We start from the raw sequence: 23,830 nt of genomic DNA on the forward strand, positions 1-23,830 counted from the left end.
GTGTTAGGATTTCTGGCATATTTTGAGGATTCAATCACCACTTTGGGGCCAGTCAACCTTTTGCTTTTCCCAGTCTTTAGTTCCTAAATCCTTTTGGTGGCCAGAGGAATCTCATGAAGTCCCCTTGCCATTACCTCCCTTTATACCTTACATAATGTATATGGTATTTGGTCATCCCCCAATGTGCCCCACTCAGGCACCCCATTTCACTCTAGATTTGGTCACCTGTGTTGTTTTAGGGAATAGGTAATGGCTGTGCTTTAATTCTGGTTTCCCCAAGGGTGCCTGCTAAAGTATTGTTAGTCAGATGCATCTTTTTTCTAACCACTGGGGTGCCAACTTCAATTTTTTTCCATCCTGCTCCCAGCCATTTTGTCATCTACAGCTTTCCATGGTCTTGTGAATGAACAAGGTAGGCTCCAATTGGCAATTCTGACCATATGTGCCTCTTTGTGAACCCATCCTCAACAGCCTCCATATTGGTCCCAACTGGTTTAGGCCAGTATAGGCCCCTGGACTAGCCCTCTATGTGTAGAGGGGGGCGCTTTGGATGGGTGGCAGTCCCAGCGACCAACCAGAATGGTTGGTCATCTGACACTCTGCATCCAACCACTTGAGATTGGCTGGCTTTTGGCAAAGCCCCTTTCACAGGGTTATTTAGGTTTTGCCCTGCCCCAAACTCTTAATGCTCTGTTCCTGGATCTTGAGATAGCAAGTCTGCTGAAGTATTACCGACGTTTTTAAAACCCTCATTGGAAATACTTGCCAATTGCAGTGGCTTGGCCTTAACAAGGTTTGGTTTTTTGCTGCTAGAATTCACGTCTGGATTTCTTGAAGACTCCAGCTGACTGCTGTGACGAATCACAGGATTCCGTCACTTCTCCCATGTGGAAGCCTTTCCACATAAGGCTAGTCAGCTACGCGATAACCTCCGTAGGGGGAGAGGCAAGCGGTACGTCACCAGAAGAGACTCCCGACGTGGGACAAAGACTCGTTCCAATGAGTAACTTGCTGCCCAAAACTTAACAGCCAAAGCTAGTGAAGCCTGCTGAAAGAACACAAGAATCACCACTATGGATTTGCTACGGTGATAATTCCACCTGAGGAAAAAGTACAGGTTTGTTCCTGTGACTAAGAAAACCAAAAAGGAATAATGAGCACCAGTCCAACACAAAAGACAGACTGAAACGCAGGGGAAGCCCCGGCGTAGCGTCATAACTATTGGAGGCGGAGAAGCCTGGGACGTTCAAAGCTGCTGTGGCAGCGAAGCGAGAAAAGAACGGGCAGCTTCCTACACAGGGAGGAAGCCTGAACACCACAGTGCCCGAGTTGCGCCACCAAAGTGAGAAAACCCAGACCAAGCAAGTGAGGGGAAGTACAGGAGAACCCTTTCCTGACCACAAAGTGTATGAAGTGACAGGAGTGTGTCGGGAAGCGAGACAGGCAGCTGAAGCTGCCGTCCTGACACAAGCATCAATGATACAAACTACGGAACCGGAAACAGTCCCAACACCACAGAGATACCAGCGAGAGTAGGAGACCTGGGGAAGGTAGAGAATATAACCATTATTATATTGGTCTCAGTAAGAAGCAAAGTATCCAGGAGATTAAGGAAGATCACTGCGTCAATCATACTCATCCCAGTGAGCAGCCGAGTAACAAAAAGTGTGGGGAATCATTGGGTACACCATATTCGTCCTGGTGAAGAGCCAAATGATTAGAGGACAGACATGAGAAGGAAAATATATACTACTCAAAACAAATTGGATGTCAGATGCAAAGAAACTCCAGTGTATACAATAACAGTCAGTGAAAAACTATTAAAAGGAGCGCCTTTAAAGAGGATTTTTCAAAGACAAGAGAAGAAAGGCCAAAAGCATTGTAAGAATCCCATAAGGGAGTTACTGATATAAGTGATGGCAAATAACTATCTAAAGAGTCACTATTGATAGAGATTTGCTGATAAAGCACCCCAGGTGAAGAGGGTCATTCTCTTGGACTTTAGTCGTTTAGTAATAGTGGTAGGGTCAGAGTAGCTAAGACTTGGACGGAGGACCAACTATTACCTTTGGACTTCACAATTGACAGACTAGCACCCCATTTAGGTTTGTTCGTGAGCGAAGACCATAGTTTAGGGAAAGTGTGGCAGTTTTCTTATTTAAATAAAGCATGTTCGGAAGAGTTTATTTTTATGCCAAATCTCTTCCACCTGTGAGACCCGTCAGAACATTTTGCCGGACTCTTGGCCCGGTTCAGTCATGCTTGGCCGCCCTGGGAACCCCGACGACGGCGGCCACCTCCGAAGGCCTTGAACGACCCCTGTAGGCTTCCTGGGTTGTGGAATGGGAGGGTTGGGGGTAAGAGGACGAAACTCTGCCCGACTTCTCTCCTGAGGAATGAAAGGAAGTCTCTGTATCGTCTTGATGGCCTGAAGAGATTCATTGAAGTCCTTGCCAAAAAGGTGGTCTCCGGCGAACGGCATGTACAGGACCCTTGTCTGGACTGCTGGTCTAAAGTTGGTGGCCTTCAGCCAGCCACGACGGAGGCAAACCCTGTTTCCCATCTGGCGGAAACCTCCATTGCCTCGACCCGACTGGCGCCATCGTATACCATAGCTCCCGGTCGTACCTGGCCAGGATCGCTAAAGCATTGGCCGCCTTGACAGTTGCCACTGCCGAGTCGATGACCTTCCTACCCACGGCGTCCTATTTCTTCCCCTCGCTGTCCTGGGGAGAGGGATACCAGAGATGGAGGACAACGGGTTGGAAGACCTCTTCCGAGCAGCTACCGAGACCACGAGTCCGGCGATGGTTGTGACCACAGACTCCGGCACCCAGTATTTTTCTAGACGTCTCTCTTTTGCCGGGGTTCTTCGGAAGCACCAGCCCCTCATCCCAGATGTCGTCCAGGAGTGGAACCCACAGAATGGCCTTCCTTTTCGCCTCCCGGCGCCGATACAGGAAGTCCACTTCCAGGGTGAGCTGGAAGCGTTCCGACGCACGAGTGATCATGGAGTGGAAGGAGCCCACTTCGTCCAGTGGAGAAGCCCTTTGGGCGGAGAGATTCCACCATCTGTCGTCGCTGTGTCTGTCCCCCATATCCCTCGGGGGAGAGGCAAATGGGCTCCCTTGGACTGGTGGCCATAAACTGTCCCAGGACAACCTTCAATTTAAGCAATCATTTAAAATGCTGCAACCTTCCTGGGCTGCAAACCGCTAATACCCTGGGACCTGCAACCACTTTGCAATGGATCGTCTTGCCATGAACAAATTCTCAGAAACTTTGGTGGACTCCTTCTGGACCTTCAGAAACAAGCCAGAGCAAGTGAGAAGAATTGATCGGGCTGCAAATGTTCTCCCCTGGTGTCTGAAAACCACAGATCGGCATCAGAGCACGAAGAATTCTTTGCTGCGAGTCCCACAGCTCGACTGCAGCTGTGAAATGCCTCCCAGAGTCCCTTCTTTTATCACCATGACCAAGGCACAGGAAGCTGGGGCCACCGCTGCTGCATCGTGAAGGCATCCAGCTGCATTTTCATCATCACTCCTAATGTACTGTGGGACTCGTGGATATACTGACCTTGAGTCATCCTGTTACTCTTTGCTGTTGGAGTGCCGAATCCATTGTTTGGGTGTCTGCCCATACACTCGCCCAGGCCCAACCCTTGCACGCATTCAGCGAATCTTCTCCGAAGTGCCTGAACCTTTTTTTTTGCAACAAAAGCTTGCTAATTACTTGCAACTGTAGAATCCTCTGGAACTTTGCCTTTTCTACAGCTGTGCCTTATTTGCTTTCCATTCAGACATTGAAGAACTCATACCTAGATAAGGATGGACGGCTAAAGCCTTTAGACCATTGAAAAGTATTACACGTCTTAAAAACTGCTTACATGCTATTGTTGGTGACATTCATAAGTTTTATTCCTACAACAGAATTTGTTGTTACTATAGCAGTGGTTTTACTTACCTATGAATTGCATTCATTGACCAAATAAGTATGTTGTGGAGTTATTACTGATCTGAAACTGCATCTGTGCCTTAATATATAAAATAATCTTTGATTATAACTCCAAGGGTTTATGTTTTTTTCCTCGGACCATGTATATTCCAGGTTCTCTGTACTGACCTATAGCTCACATCTCCCTCCTAAGATAAGCCTGGCTGCTCTGTCATACTACCAGCACTTTGAGTGGTGCAGCCTTATATTAGAAAATGGGGGTATGTATACCATGAGGACCGTTTTAAACAGTCCTACCATAGGTTGACTTTATAAAAACTTCCTGAGAAAGCGAACTTAAGAAAATGGAGGAATCTACTCCATCCTCCTGAGCCTCCACACTGCCCGCATCCTCTAGTCAAGCCCACCACCTTCGGATGGTGGTTCGGAGAAATTCTCATAAATGTGCCAATTCCCTTCACCTTAGAGACCCCCAGCAACTTTGCTGGATTTTGAGGACTTGATTTTTTACCTGGAAAGAGTGAGCCTTTTTCCCCCACCATAGGCACCATCTTTTCATGTGTGTCACACAGCACCCTCAGTGCAGTGACACAGGGAAGCTTTTGAGGCTGTCCAAGGTTTAAATACCTTCTCTGGTAAGAACTACTGTTTCCCAGAGAATGTACGGTTAAATTGACTTTACTAGTCTTTAAATTCCTAGTCCCAGCGCACACTGTCTTCCAAAAGAGTGCTGGAGGGGTTACCCAGTATCTCCCCAGGTCTAGAAACTCATGTAGCAGTCAAATGCTACCCCTTCCTATCAAAATGGCTGGTGGCAGTGGTTTTACAACGAACTACCATGATTTTTCCCAACCGCGAACACTGGTAGCTAAACACTGCGGGAGCCATGTTTTTTCAAGATTGTGTGAGCCCCCTTTGTTTAAACAGGTCCCAGTCTTTGTCCTTTCTTTTTGGAAAGGTCCTTCTAAAGTTTGCCTCTGTGCGCCAAACTAAGCTCGGTCACTGTTTCTACGCCTTTGGCGGACTTCAGGACTGAAGGCTGCCTCTGGCGCCAGAGCGTCTGGGGTGGGCAGGAAGTGAGGGAGGTGCCCGAAACTCCGTGCTTAATGCACTCCAGCGTGATTGACTGTCCAGCAAGGACAGCCACCCTGCTCGGTGAGTGGCAGCTAGGCTGGAATGAATGGGAGAAAACTGTTTAAAAGGCGAGTCTAGGACTGGAAAGCAGTGTGGACCACTGGAACGAAAGAACCGAAGATGAGCTGGAAAAAGACTGCTGCTGCAACTACTGGACTGTTGGTTCGCCCGGTGGAGCCTTGCTGCAGCCCGAATCACCAAGTTTACCTCGACAGAGAAACCCTTCAAGGACTTCTTCCTTTGAGTTGGTAGGACCAATCAACTCGAAAGCCACCAGGATACCATTCTCGGAGCTGGCTAGGATTAACCATGGAGGACACCAGCTTGTGCACTTCAAGACAGATACCGGAATCGAAGATTTGCCAGTTTTGTGACCAGTCCCCGTGCAGGAGTCTCGCAAGCCCCCCCCCCCCCTCGCAAGCCCCCCCCCCCCCCCCCCGATATCGTCCCTCTTGTCCCCACGTCTGATGCGAGATCTGCCAGGAACAGAAGTCTTCAGCTGCATCTTGCGAGATCTGCCAGGAAAAGAAGTCTTCTTATTCATCAATATAAGGTACTGTGAAAACCCGACCAAGAGAACTTACCTCTAAGTGCGTACAACTTTGGCAACTTGCAGGCCTAGTCAGCTTGTGACCAGACATATGAACCTTTCTTCTGTAAACTACTTCCGAGAACCGTTGCAAAGACTTTTCCGTTTAAATACCAGAACCAACCTTTTTACATATACAAGACATTAGTCCATTGACTTTGGCCGAACTACTGCATTGAATCAACTCCTCTGGTGAACTCAAACTATTTGCACTGTTTAAGAGTACTCTAATATTCATTTTATTAACTTATGCCTTTTTGCTCCTACTTCAATTTCTCTGAATGCCATTTGGTCTTACTTCAAAGTAGTGTAAATGTTTTAGAACCAGTTACTGTGAAGTACTGTAGTATATTTTCACGTGATATGGATTGCCTCCTTTTGGTGAATGTTTTACTAAGAAACCTTGAGTTTACATGTCTATCCGAATACTTGATTCCCCATACTTGCACTGGATCCGGGTGAAGGGGATATGGGGGGTGGGGGGGGGTTTAGGCATGGGTCCTCCTGTTCTGCAACTTCTCTTGGGGTCAATCTTCCATCCTTTGGAACTCTTCCCTAGGGTTTGTCACAGCAGTGGGTAGATCTGTACTTCCCTCAGTCAGCGTGGATGAGATTTTAACTCTCACCATTAGATCTTATCAACTGACACTGGAACGCACCTTCAAGTGCCTCTGGGGTACATACCTGCCCCAAGGACATTTTACTGGATCCTTCGGGTTCACTGAACTCTGGACTAAGAACCCCCATTTCTCTACCTACCCATAATTGTATATCACATTTTAAAGGTGTCGCTTTCACTTCTGCAATGGCAACATGTACACTGAACACTAACAACAACTGATCAGTGTATTTTTTCAAGCAATAGATCAGGAAAGCAACCACTGCTTAAATGTTCAAGTCTTGGAAGCTTTAGGTAAAGTTTACTGTAGTTCTAGTTTCATCCTCTCTGAAGCCTTCATGTATTGTTTTGGGCAACTGGGCAATAATACAGGCCCGAGGAAGTCTAAATTAATGGTCATTTGACTTTTAGCTCTACGTATTGTGATGAATCGCAAGGCTAACAAAGACTTCCGTTGCAGAGAAGAACTCTGTACACAAACATTATCAGCATAAATGGGAACTTGTCAGGCTGAGATCCTGGTGTCTGCGGAAGCTGCTGAATCCCCGACAATCCACCCAAAATGTGGCACTCTGAGCTGATAATATATATAACCGCTCAGTTTACCTCACTTCCAGGGGAAAGGGGGAAGGGACAAATTAACAAACACCAGGCTGGAAGCTATCAACTAGCTGGTTCTTCACCTGTAGTTAAAAACAAACATAATACACCTCATTACTCAATGGGTTACTATACTAGCCTTAAAACTCTATATCCTTTACCAAAATAGTCCAAAAAAAACCATACCCTGGTACTTCTCTTCAGTATGCCCAGAGAAGTGATAAGCAGACAAGACTTCCTTACTTGTTGACCAGAATCTTAAAGATCATTCAGCCTTCTCAGCAGGTCCATGAATGTAATATTTAACTTTGTAGTTCGTCTTCTCAACCTCAAGAATCTTGAACAAAGTCTAAAGTTCTTTAAATAGGTTTAAGGAAGTTCTTTTAAGTTCCTGTATTTATTTTTATATTTTCTTTTTAGAGTGTCTTTTACTCTGGAACAAATTTAAAACTTGCGATGAAATATTTGTGGAAAAATTCAGCGCACGTGCTAAAAAACCAAACCGCGGGTAAAACGCATACGCGCTGAAAATCCAAACCGCGGGATAAAACACGCGCTTTAATCCAAGTCGCAGGAAATACGCACACGCGCTGAAAATCCAAATAGCGGGTAAGACGCACACGCGCTAAAGTCCAAGACGCGAAAAAATACGCACATGCGCAAAAACCAAATCGCGGGGAAAAACGCACACGCGCAAAAACCAAATCGCGGGGAAAAACGCACACGCGCAAAAACCAAATCGCGGGGAAAACCGCACACGTGCTTTCATTTTATCACGTGACACTTCTGAGCGCTCGCGCGGAAGCTCCACATAGATTTGTTCTTGCAGATACGCGTAATAAACTACACACGCGAACTCACGTAGCAAAACCCCTCACGTATATGAGCAGTAAACGCGAGTCAAACGTTCTCTCACGCGCAGGCTCAAGGTAACGGAAAAAATCACGCGCTAGTTTGAAATGATACGTAGGAAACAAAACAAACGTACGCGCTTCAGTTTTTAGATACAGGTTTGCGATTTCAATCCTTTTAAATTAATAACCTTTTTACAAAGTTCAACAAAACATGGAAAGTCACTTATCTTGTGAAAACTTCTTTTCTCAGAAAATTGGAAATTTCTCACTCCTGTCCTGTGTCTCCACCAAACTCCATACACGACTCCTGTTATATTTTCAAAGATGCCGCTCGACTGCTTGAAACTTGACACCCCTGAACAAGTTAAGCAGGAGCAGCATAGCACACGACCTCTCAGCTGGGCAAAGACGATGAAAGGCAGTTTAGAATGTACACTGTCCTCCCTATAAACAATCTCCAGCCAATTAGAATTTAGACTGAGAACCTCCATCTTGGCTTGGGGCATTTTCCATAGACTGCAATGAAGGTTAAGGGCAAAATTGGCTGTTTAAAAATATAACCCATAATAACTTCCCAAAACCTTTCTATACTAAATATGTGTCTCCCCTGACCCAATGTAAATGAGTATATGATACTGTATGTAAAAGAATATGTCACTCCAACCTGACAGTACTGCACAAACTAGTTACTTCTATTTTGAATTGGTCTGTTCTAAATCCACCAAGTAGTGACATTTCCTCTATCGCTTTGATACAGAGAACACTGGATATCACCTAAACTCCAGAGTAAAAGAAGAGCGACACCACTTTTATTTTTGTACAACGCACACAAAACCAGGAGAACTGTGAAGGAAAAAGCACCTTACGCAGGGGGAGAGCCACAGATGTAGGCTTGAGAAGACCCTCAGTGGTAAACAATTATAAAAGTGATGCTTGTGAAGTCATACCCATTATAAGCCAGCCACAGACGGGCGAGTTTGGTGGTGGGGTTAGGACAAAGGGCAGCCCAAGCCCTTCGAGTGTCTTGGATACAGAGGGGGACATCAGGAGAAGGCCTCCCGCTTCTGGGTCCAGTGATGCAGACAAACACTTCATGGAGACTAGGCCTTGATGCAGAAGCTGCGATCCAGTTGTCTCACTGGATTTGGGGAAGGAGTGCTGCATTGTAGTCCATTCCTTCTGGTCTCTGGAGAGGCAGTGCTTTATAGTCTGATCCGTTGAAGCATCAAGGATACTAGTGCAGCGCTTCGGGCCTTCAAGTATGTGAACCGAATTGAAGCAGTAGACCAGGTGAGTGGGTGAAGAGGTCTGCTTCAAATCCTCAAAGTCGATGACTGAATACTGCACCAAATCCCACAGCCAGCATTATTCAAACAGCCGTGATCAGCTTATAGGGCATCAGATCTCCAAAAACCATGCACCAAGGAAGAGCTCTTTGCCAGTCAGGATTGTTTTAAGTATATGGTCATGTGATTCTTCCCACCGTCTTCCCCCCGTCCCGTCCCCTATGTCTTTGAGGCAACCAAAGACAACATTTTGTGAATTTCAGGTAAAATGGTTTCCATGAAGTGAGGCCGTTTTACACAAATCCAAAAGCTACCACAAGCTTAGCCACATGACTACAGAGGGAGGTTACCACCACCATGAGTAACCCTGCCTCAGGCGTCATAAGGACAGAGCAGTGTGTGGTGCTCATTTTTCGACCTTGGAAGGATGAAAGGCTGAGTTTGGCCCTACCGGAATTTTAACCTGCGTCGTCAGGCTCTGCACAGATGTCAAAGCAAGCGCTCCACTTGCTGTGAAAACATGCAAAACCAATAAAAAACCAGTAAACAGTACAAGGTGCTATCTCAAGTAAAGAGTGGCATTTCTACCAAACATACAGGATATTCCTGCTCACTGTCTTTCCATGGAAAATAAGCTGCAAATCGAGACATCCTGAAAGCCAATCCACATGAATTCAAGGCAACTTCCTGCACTTGAAACGATTGTCTTTCCATGAACTCTTGGACAACTCTGGGGCATACGTTTTGCTTCTGTAACTTTGGAGAGTGCAACCTAATGAGTACAAAAAGGCATCAGATGCCAGATGTCTAGCTTTCCCTGGAACTGAACAGGCAATATACAGAACGATGGCCATACAAAGTTAAACATCCCACACAAAGGCCAGGGGGGTTTAATTGGTCAGAAAGAAAAAGGAGCCAAAGGGGTTTCAGAGAGGTCTATTCAGTGATGTACAAAGCAAATCATGCCTTCCCTGGACTGTAACCCTGGTACCTGGGCGAGTGTCTGTCTTCCTGCTTTTGGCAAGTTCTTGGCCTGCTGGTCTGCCTCTTCCCATTCCTTTTTCACCTGCAGAAAAACAAAATGGTTACATCTTTTGTGAAATGATAAAAAGGTACCCACTCCGAGAGAAAGGTCCTACTTGGATGTAGTTGTATGCCTTTCTGCAAGCCTTTTCATCTCGGAGGTTTTTGCATTTTCCCACTATACATTTCAATGTACACCCCAGCAGTTTCACCTATGTATTGACCCCTTGCCCGGCGTCTTCGCTTCACTGGAATGCTCAGCTCATTTATGTTGGCGGTACTGTTAAGCTGTCAGTGCATGGGGACGGTTTCATTTCCCTCAGTGGTGTTTACGGTTTGGTTTAATGTAGCAAGCACCACCTTCCAGTCTGAGTGCTACAGGGATAACATTGTTCCCTTTCACTTGTTTAGCAAAATCAGTTCCAGCTTTTTAATGTGCCTGGAACAGGCAGGTGGTAGTGAACTAGGTTTCATATTTTTTTTAAGTGCACTATTGTTAACTGCATAAAGCCATTTCAAGTACCATATATTAAAAACAGCCATGCAGTTTAAGACCGGTCCCTTTGGGCAGCTTGCTTTTTGACTGGTTCATCTCCCATCACCAACATCAATAAACATCCACATTCAACTTTTTGCTAGGATTGAACTCCCCCACTTTTGAGGGCAAGTAAACCTTTTTCCTTTACTTTCCTTGCTTAGCTCACCCATCTAAATTTTGAGATTCCTTTGTTTTTAGGTCACGCACACATCACCTTTCAGTGACATATGGCAGGACCCATTTGTGTCCTTTTTTTGTAACATTTGTGTCACGATGTGCCCAATGCTGGCTGGTGACAGCAGATGACATTCATTATTCACTGCAATCATATTTCTGTTGCTTGTATTCGGTACACTCCATTTTGGAGCGGCCAGTTCGGCACAGGGTCGGTTTGGCATGGCCTGTTAGGCACGACTAGTCTGGCGCACAGATGTTTTGGCCTTAGCATGTTTGGGCACAGGAATACATTATTTTTAATAAAAATACACACTTTTTGCTGTCTCGAACCCTGGCCAGCAGGGCTGCAAGACTGAAGCACTAACCACTAGGCTATCGAGATCTTATTACTTTCAAAGGCACCAGTGACTTCTATGAGCAAAGGTCGAGAATGGCAAGTTACGCTTAATATATGTAACTGGTGCAAATAAAAAAAGATCTGTATGGTCTTGCTGTTACCAGTGCGGCCGCGCAGAACTACAGACCAGAGTTCAGACCAGAGTTCACGCCAACCTGAATTGTATCCTTTCTTTTTAAATTGTATTCAAAATAATGTTAAGAAGTAGAATTGCGCCGAACTAGCTCCAGCAGTGAAACGTCTGCGCAAATTTGGCCCATGCCGAACTGACGGCCCCCGAAATGTCCTGATCAGGTTTGAAAACCACAGCACCTCTTCCTCTTTCACAGGGGTTTCCAAATCCTTGGCTCCATGAAGAAGGCTGTGATCCACTGTCTAGCCGAAACGTCCTGGGACACTTCCCCCTTTGGGGTTAACAGGTCCCTGTTTTCCAATTGGTTTTGATTTATGTCAGTGACGTCGATCTACTTTGGTCACCCTCCAGCCTGGCTTTTGTTAGACCTATCCAAGGTTTTGTGTTAGAGCAACAAAAAATGCTCTATTGATCCATGCATCAATGTGTTTTTGCTGTTTACATGTCTGAATATATGAAATAATGAATATTTTGTATAATGCAATTTAATGCAATGGTTGTATCATTTATAGGTCTATGCGACCTTTTGTTTGTTTAATAATAAAATAATGAATATTTTGTATTATGCAATTTAATGCAATGGTTGTATCATTTACAGGTCTATGCGACCTTTTGTTTGTTTAATAATAAAATAATGAATATTTTGTATTATGCAATTTAATGCAATGGTTGTATCATTTACAGGTCTATGCAACCTTTGTTTAATAATGAACATTTGACTGAGGAGAAAAATAATAAAGACTCCCAGTCGTATATCAATTAAGTGTTTTGTGGTATACACTCTTTCTCCCTGGTACCTCTCCATCTTTCCTTTGGATTTATACGAATAAGTACCATAACAAAGGATTAGATACATAACAAATTTTATTTGCATTTCAATAACTTGCAATCAGCTTTGACTGTTTCAGCCAGGACCACCCCCCTTGTGTTTTCCTGATCAGGTTTGAATCTGCTTAGATTCACATGCTGTGCACATAGTCTGACATCTAGTGGTAATTGTGGAGTATTGTATCTTGTTTTCGAAGTTCAAAAAGGGACATCAACCTGGGAGTGTCTAACACTTCCCCTTCTATGACGTGTTGTGCAGTGTGCGGTGTTCCCATGATACCTCACGCGTCAAGGTCCTTCCCCCCAGTTTTTATTCTGCCTTGAGAGCCTGAAAAAAATATGCGAGTACAGAAGGATAGGAAGTGTGTAAGAGGTCTATGTTACTTCAGCTCCAAGCGGGGAGGAAGGGTGGGCGTGCGAGTCTAAGCAGATCCAAGCAACAGAAATATGATTTCAATAAGTATTGCATGTCTTCTGATGCTTGTAAATCTGCTTAGAATTACAGGATGTGCATAGACTAGCAAGCAGTACCAGAAGATGGCGGTGGAATGTTTAAAGGAAAAGCAGCAGAGAGATATCTTACCACCTGAGAATCAAGTCTTAGAAGGTGCATCTAAGCAGTGAGGTTGTATAAAGTGTGACTAGAACTCCAGGTAGCTGCTTTGCAAATCGCATCAAGAGGAATATTCGCAATTAGAGATATAGTAGCACCTGTGCCTTGAGTAGAATGGGCTATAGGTGTAAAAAAAGGCAAACTGCTCTTTGAAAGAGGAACGCATCTGGATTGCATCTAATATATGGGATACATTACTCACCGTAATCGTATTTCTGCTGCTTGTATCTGCTTAGATTCACATGCTGTGCATAGGCCGACATCTAGTGGAAGCTGCGGAGTATTAGTTTGTTTTTCGAAACACGAAAATGGGTGTCGACACAGGGCGTGCCAGTAATACTATCCCTAGTGTGACGTTCACTGTACCCATGATCCCGCACGCGTCTAGGACCCTCAGATTGTATTTATTCTGACATGAGGTAGCATGAGGAGTAGCGCGAGTACAGATGATCCAAGCAGATAAATAAGATAAGACTACAAGCATCCATGCGCCTTCTCTCAGAGGGGAGGAAGGATGGGTCGCATGTGAATTTAAGCAGATACAAGCATCAGAAATACGATTACGGTGAGTAATGCATCCCTTCTGAGGCTTGTGGAATCTGCTTGGATCACATGCTGTGCATAGATTAGCGAGCAGTGTTAGAAGGAGGTGGGATTTGAGAAGGGTCATGAGCAAATAAATGTCTTAGAACCGCTTGTCCCACTATCTGTCTTGGAATGGGTGTCAATGCAGTAGTGCTGAGTAAAAGTGTGAATAGAGCTCCAAGTAGCTGCTTTGCAAATGGTGTCAAGGGGAACATTTGCAATGAAAGCCAGAGGGGCCCCAATGCCTCTTGTCGAGTGGGCTCTGGGCGTAAAAGGCAAAGTTTTGTCAGAAAGAGTGTAACAACTGGATACAGTTGACAATCCACTTGAAGATGGCACCCTTAGAGACGCAATCTCCCTCTTTGCCTGTGGCTACGGAGACAAACAGTTGATCTGTTTTCCTAAGCGGTCTGGTCTTGTTTACGTAGTAAAGGACCGCCCTATGCACATCTAGGGTGTGTAGTTTAACCTCAGCCGAGCTTTGTGGGTTTTGGAAGAAAGCCGGAAGCTCGATGGACTGGTTTACATGGAATTTGGAAGTAAACTTAGGTGAGAACCTAGGGTGTGCCCGTAAAACCACCTTATCCTTATGAATAGTAAAGAAAGGATCCTGCACTGACAGCCTGAATTTCACTGACCCTTCTCATGGATGTAATGGCTACTAAAAAGGCAGTCTTATATGTCAGGTGTTTGAGACTTGTCTTATGCATGGGCTCGAATGGGGGGCCCCATGAATTTAGATAGCACCACGTTCAGGTTCCATCCTGGTGGTGGGTTAGATATAGGAGGATGAAGTCTCTTTACTTCCTCCATGAAGGCTTTAACCACGGGTACCTTCCACCACGACACCTTGCTATGTGAGGTGGTGTACGCTGACAGTGCTGCCAGGTGTACCTTTAGTGAGTTGAAAACCAACCCTGCGTCCAGCAGGTGGAGCATGTATGTCACGATTGAGGAAGGAGTGCAATCAACTGGGTTGATTCGTTATCTGGTGCCAGAATAAACAAATCTCTTCCATTTGTCGAAGTAGCAATGCCTCGTGTTCGGTTTCCTAGACTCTTTTAGGATGTCCATACACCTCTGTGGTAAATTGAGATGTCCAAACTATGACCTCAGGAGCCATGCTGCTAGGTTCATGGAGTTGGGTAGAGGATGCACCTTCTGACCTTGGTGCTGGGACAAAAGATTGTACCAGCCCGGGAGTTTGATGGGATCGCACACCGAGAGTCTGCGTACAGGTGTGGACACCACGGTTGTCTCGCCCACATGGGAGCAACTAGGACGAGCGTCATCGACTCTGTTCATCTTGTTCACCACCTTCCTGATGAGGAGTTGGTGGAAAAGTGTACGCAAACATCCCTGACCAGTTCATCCACAGGGCGTTCCACAGGGAGTCTGGTTGGGGAAACCTGGATGCGAATCCTGGGCACTGTGTTTTCGCTTGTGGCGAATAGGTCTATAGTGGGGAAACCCCACTGAGAGAAGAGATCTTCTACGAATTCTCTGTGTAGACAACATTTGTGTTCCTCCGGAAGGGGATCTTTTCTCAAAGCGTCCGCTAGAGAATTGAGATCCCCTGGAACATGTTGAGATGACAGAAAGATGTTCCGTCTGAGTGCCCATATCCAAATTTTCTGGGCAAGTCTGGACAGATTTGGCGAACGAGTCCCTCCTTGCTTGTTCAGGTAGAACATGGCTGTCGTGCTGTCCATCCGGATCTGCACCGACAGGTTCAGCAGGTGGGGCTCGAACGCTTGAAGTGCTCTGAAAACTGCCAGAAGCTCTAGCAGGTTGATGTGATTCTTGGCCACTGTGTGAGACCAGAGACCCTGAGCTGTGTGGTGGAGATGGTGAGCTCCCCATCCTGTCAGGCATGCGTCCGTCGTGACTACCGCCTGTATCTCGGGATCGTAAAAGGGTTTCCCCTTGGATAGATTGTCTCTTGTCCACCAGTGGAGGCTTTGTACAAGTGTTGGGCGAAACGACCACTAGATCGTCCCACTGACCACTTGCCTGAGCCCACAGTTTCGCCAACCATTCTTGCATGGGACGCAGGCGCGCGTGGGGCCAGGTAAATACATGACGCCATCATGCCCAGCAAACGCATTGCTTTGCGTACTGTTAACTGGCGACCGGTTTAATATTGCGGAATTTGCAGAGGTATATTCCGAATTCTTTCCTCTGAAGGAAAAGCCAACCCCTCTTGAGTATTTAGAACAGCTCCTAGGAACTGCTTGGTGGTGCTGGGCACCAGACTTGATTTTTTCTCGTTTATGGAGAAGCCCAATTCGAAGGAGAGGTCCATAGTTCTTTGAATGTTTGTCCTGCAAATTACTGGGGTCTCCCCCGTGATGAGCCAGTCGTCCAGATAAGAGTACACTGGGATTGCCTCCCTGCGTAGGTGTGCCGCCGCCGCCAGTACCTTGGTGAATACCATTGGAGCCGAGGCTATTCCGAAGGGCAGTACCTTGAACTGGTAGTGCTGACTGTCCACCTTGAAGCGCAGATATTTTCTGTGCGCTGGGAACATGGAATATGAAAATAGGCATCTTTCATATCCAATGTTGCCATGTAATCCCCTTTTTTTAGCAGGGGAATTACCTCTTGGAGAGTAGCCATGTGAAATTTTTGGGGCTTGACATACTTGTTTGCAGGCCGTAAGTCAAATCTTTTTTTGGCGCAAGGAAGTAAGTTGAATAAATAACCTTGTTTACCTGGTGTCCCGGGACGTGTTCTATCGCGTCCTTTGCGAGAAGATTTTCGATCTCTTCGTGTAGGATCTTCTGGTGGTCTAAGGAGTGTATTCTTTGTCGCCGAGGGTGGTTTTGGGGACGCTCTAGGAGTTCTATGCAGTATCCTGCGGACACTGGACAGCACCCATCTGTCTGATGTGATCCCTTCCAAAGCTTGGGTGAAGATGGAAATGCGTCACCCTACTGGGGATGCGTGAGAAGGGACCCTGAACGGAGCGTCACTGTTTTGGTGGAGGCGTGCCCCCTCCTTTATTGTGACTGCCTCTACCCCTACCACCACCTCTTGTTACCCCAGCCATAACTCTGGGTAGACTGCTGGTTAGTGTTCCATGGAGTACCCTGGCCTTAGGAATAATTTGAGCCTCTTTGGGAGTTTTGTCCGCGAGGCCGACGAAAATTGCCATTCCCTCTCTGGTTAGGGGGGTTTGTTGGTTAGTTGCCCTAGGGACTCGAGTGTCTCGTACTCGTCCTTGGCATTCTTCAGCACGTCCTCGACCGCCTTTGCAAACAATAGATCCGGCTCCACCGGCTTATCAATGATGCTTGCGTCTCGGCCTTGAAACCAGACTGCCGTAGCCAAGCATGCCTCTTGATGACCGTGCTTTCAGCAATTAATCTGCCAGCGTTATCCGCGGCATCAAAGGTTGATTTTAAAATGCAACCTGACACGGCTCTCCCCTCTGCTGAAACTCGTGCCAATTGGCTCTTTAAGGGTTCTGGGGCGGAGTCTATGAGAGCCGCGACTTCTTCCCACTGGTGGCAGTTGTAACTAGCCAGCAGGGTGGTGGAGTTGGCAATCCTTCCCTGGTAGGCGGAAGTGGAGGCTACTTTCCTGCCCAAGCCATAAATCTTCTTGCTCTCCTTGTCGGGGGGAGCCTCGGACGATGACAAGGGTGTTCCCGCCCTCTTACGCGTGTTTGTAACAACCAGGGAGTCCGGTTTGAGATGTCCCCTTATGTACAGTGGGTCAGATTGGGCAGCCCTGAAAAGCTTTTCAATTCTGGGGTTTACTGCCCTAGTGAGATTGGGGTTAACAAGGGAAGGGTCTATCCTCCTTTGTATGGACTTAAGGATAGGGATGGCCTGAGCAACAGGTCTCCTTTCTCCCACCAATTCCTCTGCAAAGTCCCTCTCTTCCTGAGCACCTTGGGTGTCAATGTGGAAGTGCTGTGCAGCTCTGGACAGGACCTCATTTAGGAGAGGCTGGTTGTCGACAGGGGAGTCGGTAACCGCTGGCTCTTTCTCTACCAGGGAATCTACCCTTTATGTAGCTGGGTCGTCCTCCTCCTCCTGGTCCTCATCATCCCCATAATAGCCCGTCCCAGTTTGTTCTTCGAACATGCCCACGTCTGGATCCTCACCAAAGGATGGATCTTCCTGATACTGAGAATAGGGCTGTATATAGAAGGGGTCTGAAGACCGAGTTGGTGCTTCACCCCGGGACTTGTTACTTGGGGGTATAGGATCCTTGGAGCCTGAGAGAGTTGACCCTTCTGGGGTACAAGAGAGAAAGTGTTCCGGGTTTTTGGCATATAAATCTGCCAATGACGACATCCTTGACATTACTCTGTCTATGTCATCACTGGACCATTCCCTTGAACTGAGTAACTATTCTGGAGTGCTTTCCCTGTTTTATCCTGACTAGACCTACTGGTTTGAACAGGGGCATTAGGGACCAGAGACTGAGACTTATTGGTCTGTTTAGGTGGAGTAGAATGTAGTTTAGGAGTGGAAGTAGGCTGGGACTGCTTACTTCGTTGTTTTCCCCCTCCCCGCGGGTGGAAGTGCGTTTCCCTGATTTTTGGGCCCTATCAGAGCTTTTCGATGCCTGGCATCGAGATTCGGGGGTAGAGTCCGTCTCGGGAGAGTGTACGGGATTCGGTAGCAGCCTTTGCGCTGCCTGCAGACGCCGACTCCTGGAGTGCGGCCTGGGGGTAGAGGTCGGCGTCGTCCTCCGACGACCGAACCTCAGTCACTAAGGGGAGCGAGGCACTCTTATCAACAGTGGAGGGTTGCCTAGTGTCATGAGGCGATCTCAAACGCGAACGCCCAGGACACGGACTCGGTGGACCGTTCTCTACGTGCCTCTTTCCGAGAACTCGACGTGCACGTTGAGTCTCGGTTGGACCTTTGTTTGCTGGAAGTGGTGTGGGTAGCGCTTGTGTCGCCGGGTGTCTTCCCCATAGCTGCCCTGCCAGACAACCTTCCGAGGTCGGGGGCTTGCGCTTGGCTGTCCATCGACGCCACATTGCCCTCGCCGTCCGAAAGTACGGCGTCACTGACATCGCTGAAGGCACCCTCAGTGGCCATGGCCTCTTGTCGCCTGGTGTGGTGGGCCCAACGCTTTGTCGAACGGTCCTTAAGGGTCTTCGGTTTGAACAGAGTGCACGCTCTGCAATTCGCCTCGGGGTGGTCCCTCGGCAAGCAGAGGTTACACGTGGCGTGTCTGTCAACCCAAGGATACTTGCGGCAAAATTGAAAAGGGGTACCCTCCATACGCACCCTGTGGCAGCGGGTTGGGAGTGTAGGAATATAAGTAATGTACCTATATTAATCAGAGTGTAGGATATGTGCCACCCCCACTCTCCCTACTTGCAGGGCCGAGTCCAGAGGACTTCCGAGGCCCGGGCCGAGGCCAGAGGCCTTCCGAGGCCCAAATCCGTCGCTGTAATTCGACGGTTGACTTTTCTCCGATCCGGCGTCGAGTGTCGATGTTCGGAGACTCGACGTATAGGTGGAATAAACGGGGAAATATATAACAATATATGCAAAATCTGACTAAGTCAGGGAACTCCGCTCAGTGCTTCTGACCAGCATGGCGGAAAAAAACAATCTGAGGGTCCTAGACGCGTGAGGGATCATGGGTACAGTGGACGTCACACTAGGGATAGTATTACTGGCATGCCCTGCGTCGACGCCCATTTTCGAGTTTCGAAAAACAAACTAATACTCCGCAGCTTCCACTAGATGTCGGCCTATGCACAGCATGTGATCTAAGCAGATTCCACAAGCCTCAGAAAACAAAAAAAAAATTATACAACTGATCTGGCATCCAAAGTGGTTTTGTTCTATTGCGGTAGTACATCACTGCTCTCCCAACGCTAATGTATGGAGACTTCTTTCAGCAGAATTTATTTTTAATATTTGTTTGAATCGAGTGCTATTTTAATAATGGTGTACCTACATTCCCTGCTTGTTGGGCAGAATTCTCAAATGTGCTAATTCCTCTCTACCTTAGAGACCCCCAGCTCTTTTGCTAAACTTGGGGCTTTGAACTTTTAAATTGTTTGTTTTCTGTGTTTATCTTCTTTTGTTATGGAGTTTTAAACATCTTTTTATTTTTGTCACAGCACCCTCAGTGCAGTGACACAGGGAAGCCTTCTAGGCTGTCCCATGGTTTAAATACCTTCTCTGGGATAAACTGTTTCCCTGAGAATTTAAGTTTAAATTGACTTAGTGTGTCCTGGATCTAGGAATTTAAAAAGACTATCTTATTATAGAGTGCTGAGGGGTTACCTACTATCCCCTGTGTCTAAAACTCATGTAGCAGTCAAATGCTACCCTTTTCTATCGAAATGGCTGGTGGCAGTGGTTTTAGAACAAACGACCATGATTTTTCCCGACCGCGAACACCGGCACAGGTTTTACAACATGCCACCTTAAGCCCCTTTGTTTAAAGGAGTCCCTGTCTTTTTTCGCCGTTTCTTTTTGGAAAGGTCCTTCTAGAGTTTGTCTGTGTGCCAAACCATGTTTGGTCCCTTTGTTTGTGCCTTTGGCGGGCTTCAGGACTGAAAACCGCCTCTGGCATCGGAGTGTCTGTGGTGGTCAGGAAGTGAGGGAGGTGCCCATAAATCCCCGTGTTTAGTCTTCTAGGAGACCCAAATGCACTTGGCGTGATTGGCTGGCTGACAAGGACAGCCACCCTGCTGAGCGAGTGGCAGCTAGGCTGAATGAATGGAAGAAAACTGTTTAAAAAAGGAGAGTCTCTTGGACTGGAAAGCAGAGTCAACCACTGGAACGAAAGAACCTGAGACGAGCTGGAAGAGGATGGCTGCTGCAACTCCTGGACCGTTGGTTTGCCCGGTGAACCCATGCTGCAGGTCCGAATCGCCAAAACTCCTTTCAGAGAGGCCCCTTCAAGGACGACTTCTTCCTTTGAGTTGGTGGGACCAATCAACTCGTAAGCCACCTGGATACCATGCTCGAAGCTGGTTGGGATTAACTAGGGGGGGGGCGGGGGGGAGACACCAGCTTGTGTGCTTGAAGAACAGCTACTCGAACTTAAGTGACGCCATTTTGTCAGCGTGTTCGACGATCCTGTGCAGTGCAGGAGTCCCCTGACGTCCTCCTCTTGTCCCCACGACAGACTCAGGAACAGTGAGATCTGCAGGAACTGCCAGGAACCAACATCTTCAGCTGCATCTTTTTGCTTCATACTAAAGGTACTGTGCCAACCAGATTGAGAAAACGCTTCTCTCGCGGTGAAAGTTGGTGGCCTCATCAGCTGGTAACCATACATATGATTCTTCGTACAAACTACTTTTGAGAACTTTGGCAAAGACTTTACCGTTTACTTAAAGAACTACTCTTTCTTATCCAAGACACTAGTCCGTTGACTTTGGCCTATGCCTATTGAACTGAATAGAGTCCTCTAGTGAACTATAACTATTTTCACTGCCTAGGAAAGTATTAGTGATCTATTCTGCTAACTTGTGCCGTTTTGCTCCCTTTGAAAGTAACTGAAATGCCATTTTGCTCCTATTTCAGGGAGCCTAATTTGTTCATAAACTTGTTTGTTTGCTATTGAAGTGTGTTTGTGTATAATATTAAGTTGCCTCCTTCTAGTGAATGTTTTCTAAATGATTGTGTAATAAATTAATAAGTGTTTTACCAAGAAACCTTGAGTATAAGTGTCTACTTGAACCACTGTGATTGTAAAACCTCTGTGTAAACTCTTGTACTGCTCACATTCACTCTTGAGATAAGCCTGGCTGCTCAGCTCGCTACCACAACAGACTTATACCAAAGGTTGGTTTTTGCTTACACCTGTAGTCCTAATTGTATGTGGTGGTCCGAGGGTACTGCAGGCAATTCTGCCCAACACTACTCCCCACATTTCCTGTGCTGTAATGCTACTTTATTGCCTTATCTCGGCATTGTGAGGTGCTTCAGCGTAGTATTTCTTCTGTGCATGTAGACCTAAGGTCTCTTCCGTTGCCGCGCATCTTGTGGTCACGTGGCCCCTCACTGAACAGCATTTATGTGCTGCTTCCCCCGGCAGCGCAGCAGACGAGCCTTTTGTGCGCCAAAGGCAAGCCGGTTTCTGCCCGTCCAGGCGGGATTCTCCCACTGATTGGAAGAATGCCACTTAAAAAAGCAGACTACTTATCGCCTTGGTGCCTATCGATACCTGCTGGCCCTCTGGCTTTTTTCACAAACCAGATTCTTTTGCTTCTGGGTTAGCTCCTAACTTACACCGTTTAAATTGCTAATAATAAATGCTAGGTCCTTGGTTTCCCATACTGCTGATTTTGGGTTACTATTTCATTTTAAGCCTGACTGCCTGCTTGTTAGTGAAACCTGGCTTTCTGCATCCTCTGGACCAGCTGTGGTAGCCATGCTCCCCGCTGGTTATAATATTTTAAAAGTCAGATCGAGTAGGTTGTCACCCTAGTAGTGGTGTCGCTTTTATTTAGAAGTCTATATTTGCTTCCACCAGAATTCCACTGCCTGTTCTTTGTTGGGTTGAGGTACTTCTGGTGCGCATGACCCTCTCGGCTTCAAAGACAGTTCATGTTCTGATAGTCTACCGCCCCGCTGGCTAGGATTCAAATTTTGTTGATCTCTTTATGGATCTTGTGGAGTCTTTACAGCTACAATACTCTGTTCCGATTGGTGCTGGTGACCAACTATAAATGCAATGACCCTTCGGATAAAATTACGTCTAAACTTATCACTGCAATGGAGGATCTTTCTCTGCTGCAGTTTGTTACTGAGCCGACTCACAGCTTGGGTAATCGGCTTGATTTAGTATTTGCCAAACATGATTCTGACGGTCTCCACCCCCTTACGCATCACCTGGTCTGATCACTTGGTCATACCTTTTGTACTGGATTATTCGGACCGCCCTTCAGGTCTTTGAAGAACAGAAGATTAAGAAATGAAACTGGCATACTGTTGACACTTCTTGGACTGCTGCGCATATTAATACCAGTTGCAGTGCTGTACCCCTTTAGATTTTGGTGCCCTATCTAAAATCGTCATCACCATGGCTAATCTGCTTGCTCCCCTGGTGGAAGGCCAGGCTCGCATGTGGCCGTGTGAGTCGTGTTTCAGGGAGGAGCTGAAGACTCTCTGCCTTAAACATAAATTGCGCTCCTACCTTTTTGGGGACCGAACTGCATTTTGTGATATTAACTCTGTCATTTGGCTATCAAGCAAGCCAAACAAACATACTATACTTTTCAAATTGAAAATTCCATTGCAAAGCCTAAAGAGCTTTTCAGTGGTCCGCTCTGTCGGCCAGAGAATCCTCTGGAGATTCTATACCTCCTTCTCAAGTACGATGCGATTACCTGGCGGAATTTTTTATTTGTAAAATTGATAATCTGGTATTTTATCTCGGCTTACTGTAATCCTTTGGAAGTTGGGCCTGGTCCCCCTTCTGGTTTATCTCTGGGTACTATACCATCCACTGCTGCTCTGTGGGACTCTTTTCCGCTGCAGAACTTACCACAGCAGTTGCAAGAATGAAATCTGCTTCTCCTCCTGATGCCTTTCCGCTGTCTATGGTGAAAGATATTTTTCCCTTAATTCTGCCTCATATTACCTCTGCTGCAAATCTCTCCTGTTCTATTGGGATTGTTCCTTCTGTTCTAAAATGCGCTACTGTAATTCCCCTTCTAAAGAGAACTGCTCTGGATTCTTCAGTTCTTGCCAATTTGCGCACCATTTCTCTTATGCCTTTTTTGCATGAGGTTGCTTGAATCCCTACTGTCTCCACTACTGGTGCGTTTGAGAGTCTACGTCCCTGCTCGATGCTTTTCAGTCGGGTTTTAGACCGAGAACCAGGTACCGAGACGGCTCTGGTCTCGGTGCTTTATGATCTTACTCTTATTGCTGGTCATGGTGGAGTGGCTGCATTGATCCTGTGGATCTTTTGACCGCGTTTGATACTGTTAACCACTCGATCTTGATCAGTCGTTTATCAGCTGCTGGTATGTCGGGTCCTGTTCTTTCATGGTTCGTCTTTTCTCTGACCGCTCTCAGTGGCTGTTGCTCCAACCCTTCCTCTTTGCGGTCTCTGCTCTGATGTGTGGGGTCCCTCAGGGATCGGCTTGGTCTCCAACTCTTTAATATCTACATTCAGCCTCTAATCACTCTGATCCATGCCCACGGCTTTAGATGCTACTCGTATGCCGATACTCATTATGGTTTGGCTGGATCTTCTTCCAGCCCATGCCACTCAGCTGCGAGACTGCTTAGCGGCTGTGGGTTGCGGAGGAGCGAAAATTGGCTGAAATTGAATTGAGACAAGACCGAGGTCATGGTTGTGGGTTCCTCTACCGCTCTCTCTTTTTGGCTCTCTTCTTTTGGCTCTTTTCCCGCTGCAGTTCCGGTGGTTAAAAATGTGGGGGTTAAGCGATCCGCTTTTCTTTCTATGGCTTGTCAGGTTAGTCGGTCCGTCAGGCTGGTCATTTTCAATTGAAAATACTTCGAACGGTTCTGCAACTTATTCCTCTTT

General features: G+C 46.7%; 1 protein-coding gene across 8 annotated transcripts in view; it reads right to left on the minus strand.

The window, feature by feature from the left end:
- Positions 1-23,830, minus strand: part of APLP2 (amyloid beta precursor like protein 2) — a 429,108-nt gene that overhangs the window by 174,177 nt on the left and 231,101 nt on the right. For all 8 annotated transcript variants that reach the window (XM_069614142.1, XM_069614144.1, XM_069614143.1 and 5 more), the window contains one exon: positions 10,031-10,105. In XM_069614142.1, coding sequence (XP_069470243.1) covers positions 10,031-10,105 — 75 coding nt within the window. The remainder of the gene's footprint in view (positions 1-10,030; positions 10,106-23,830) is intronic.

This window comes from Ambystoma mexicanum, chromosome 9, assembly GCF_040938575.1.
Source record: "Ambystoma mexicanum isolate Mex_15411 chromosome 9, UKY_AmexF1_1, whole genome shotgun sequence".
Lineage (NCBI taxonomy): Eukaryota > Metazoa > Chordata > Amphibia > Caudata > Ambystomatidae > Ambystoma > Ambystoma mexicanum.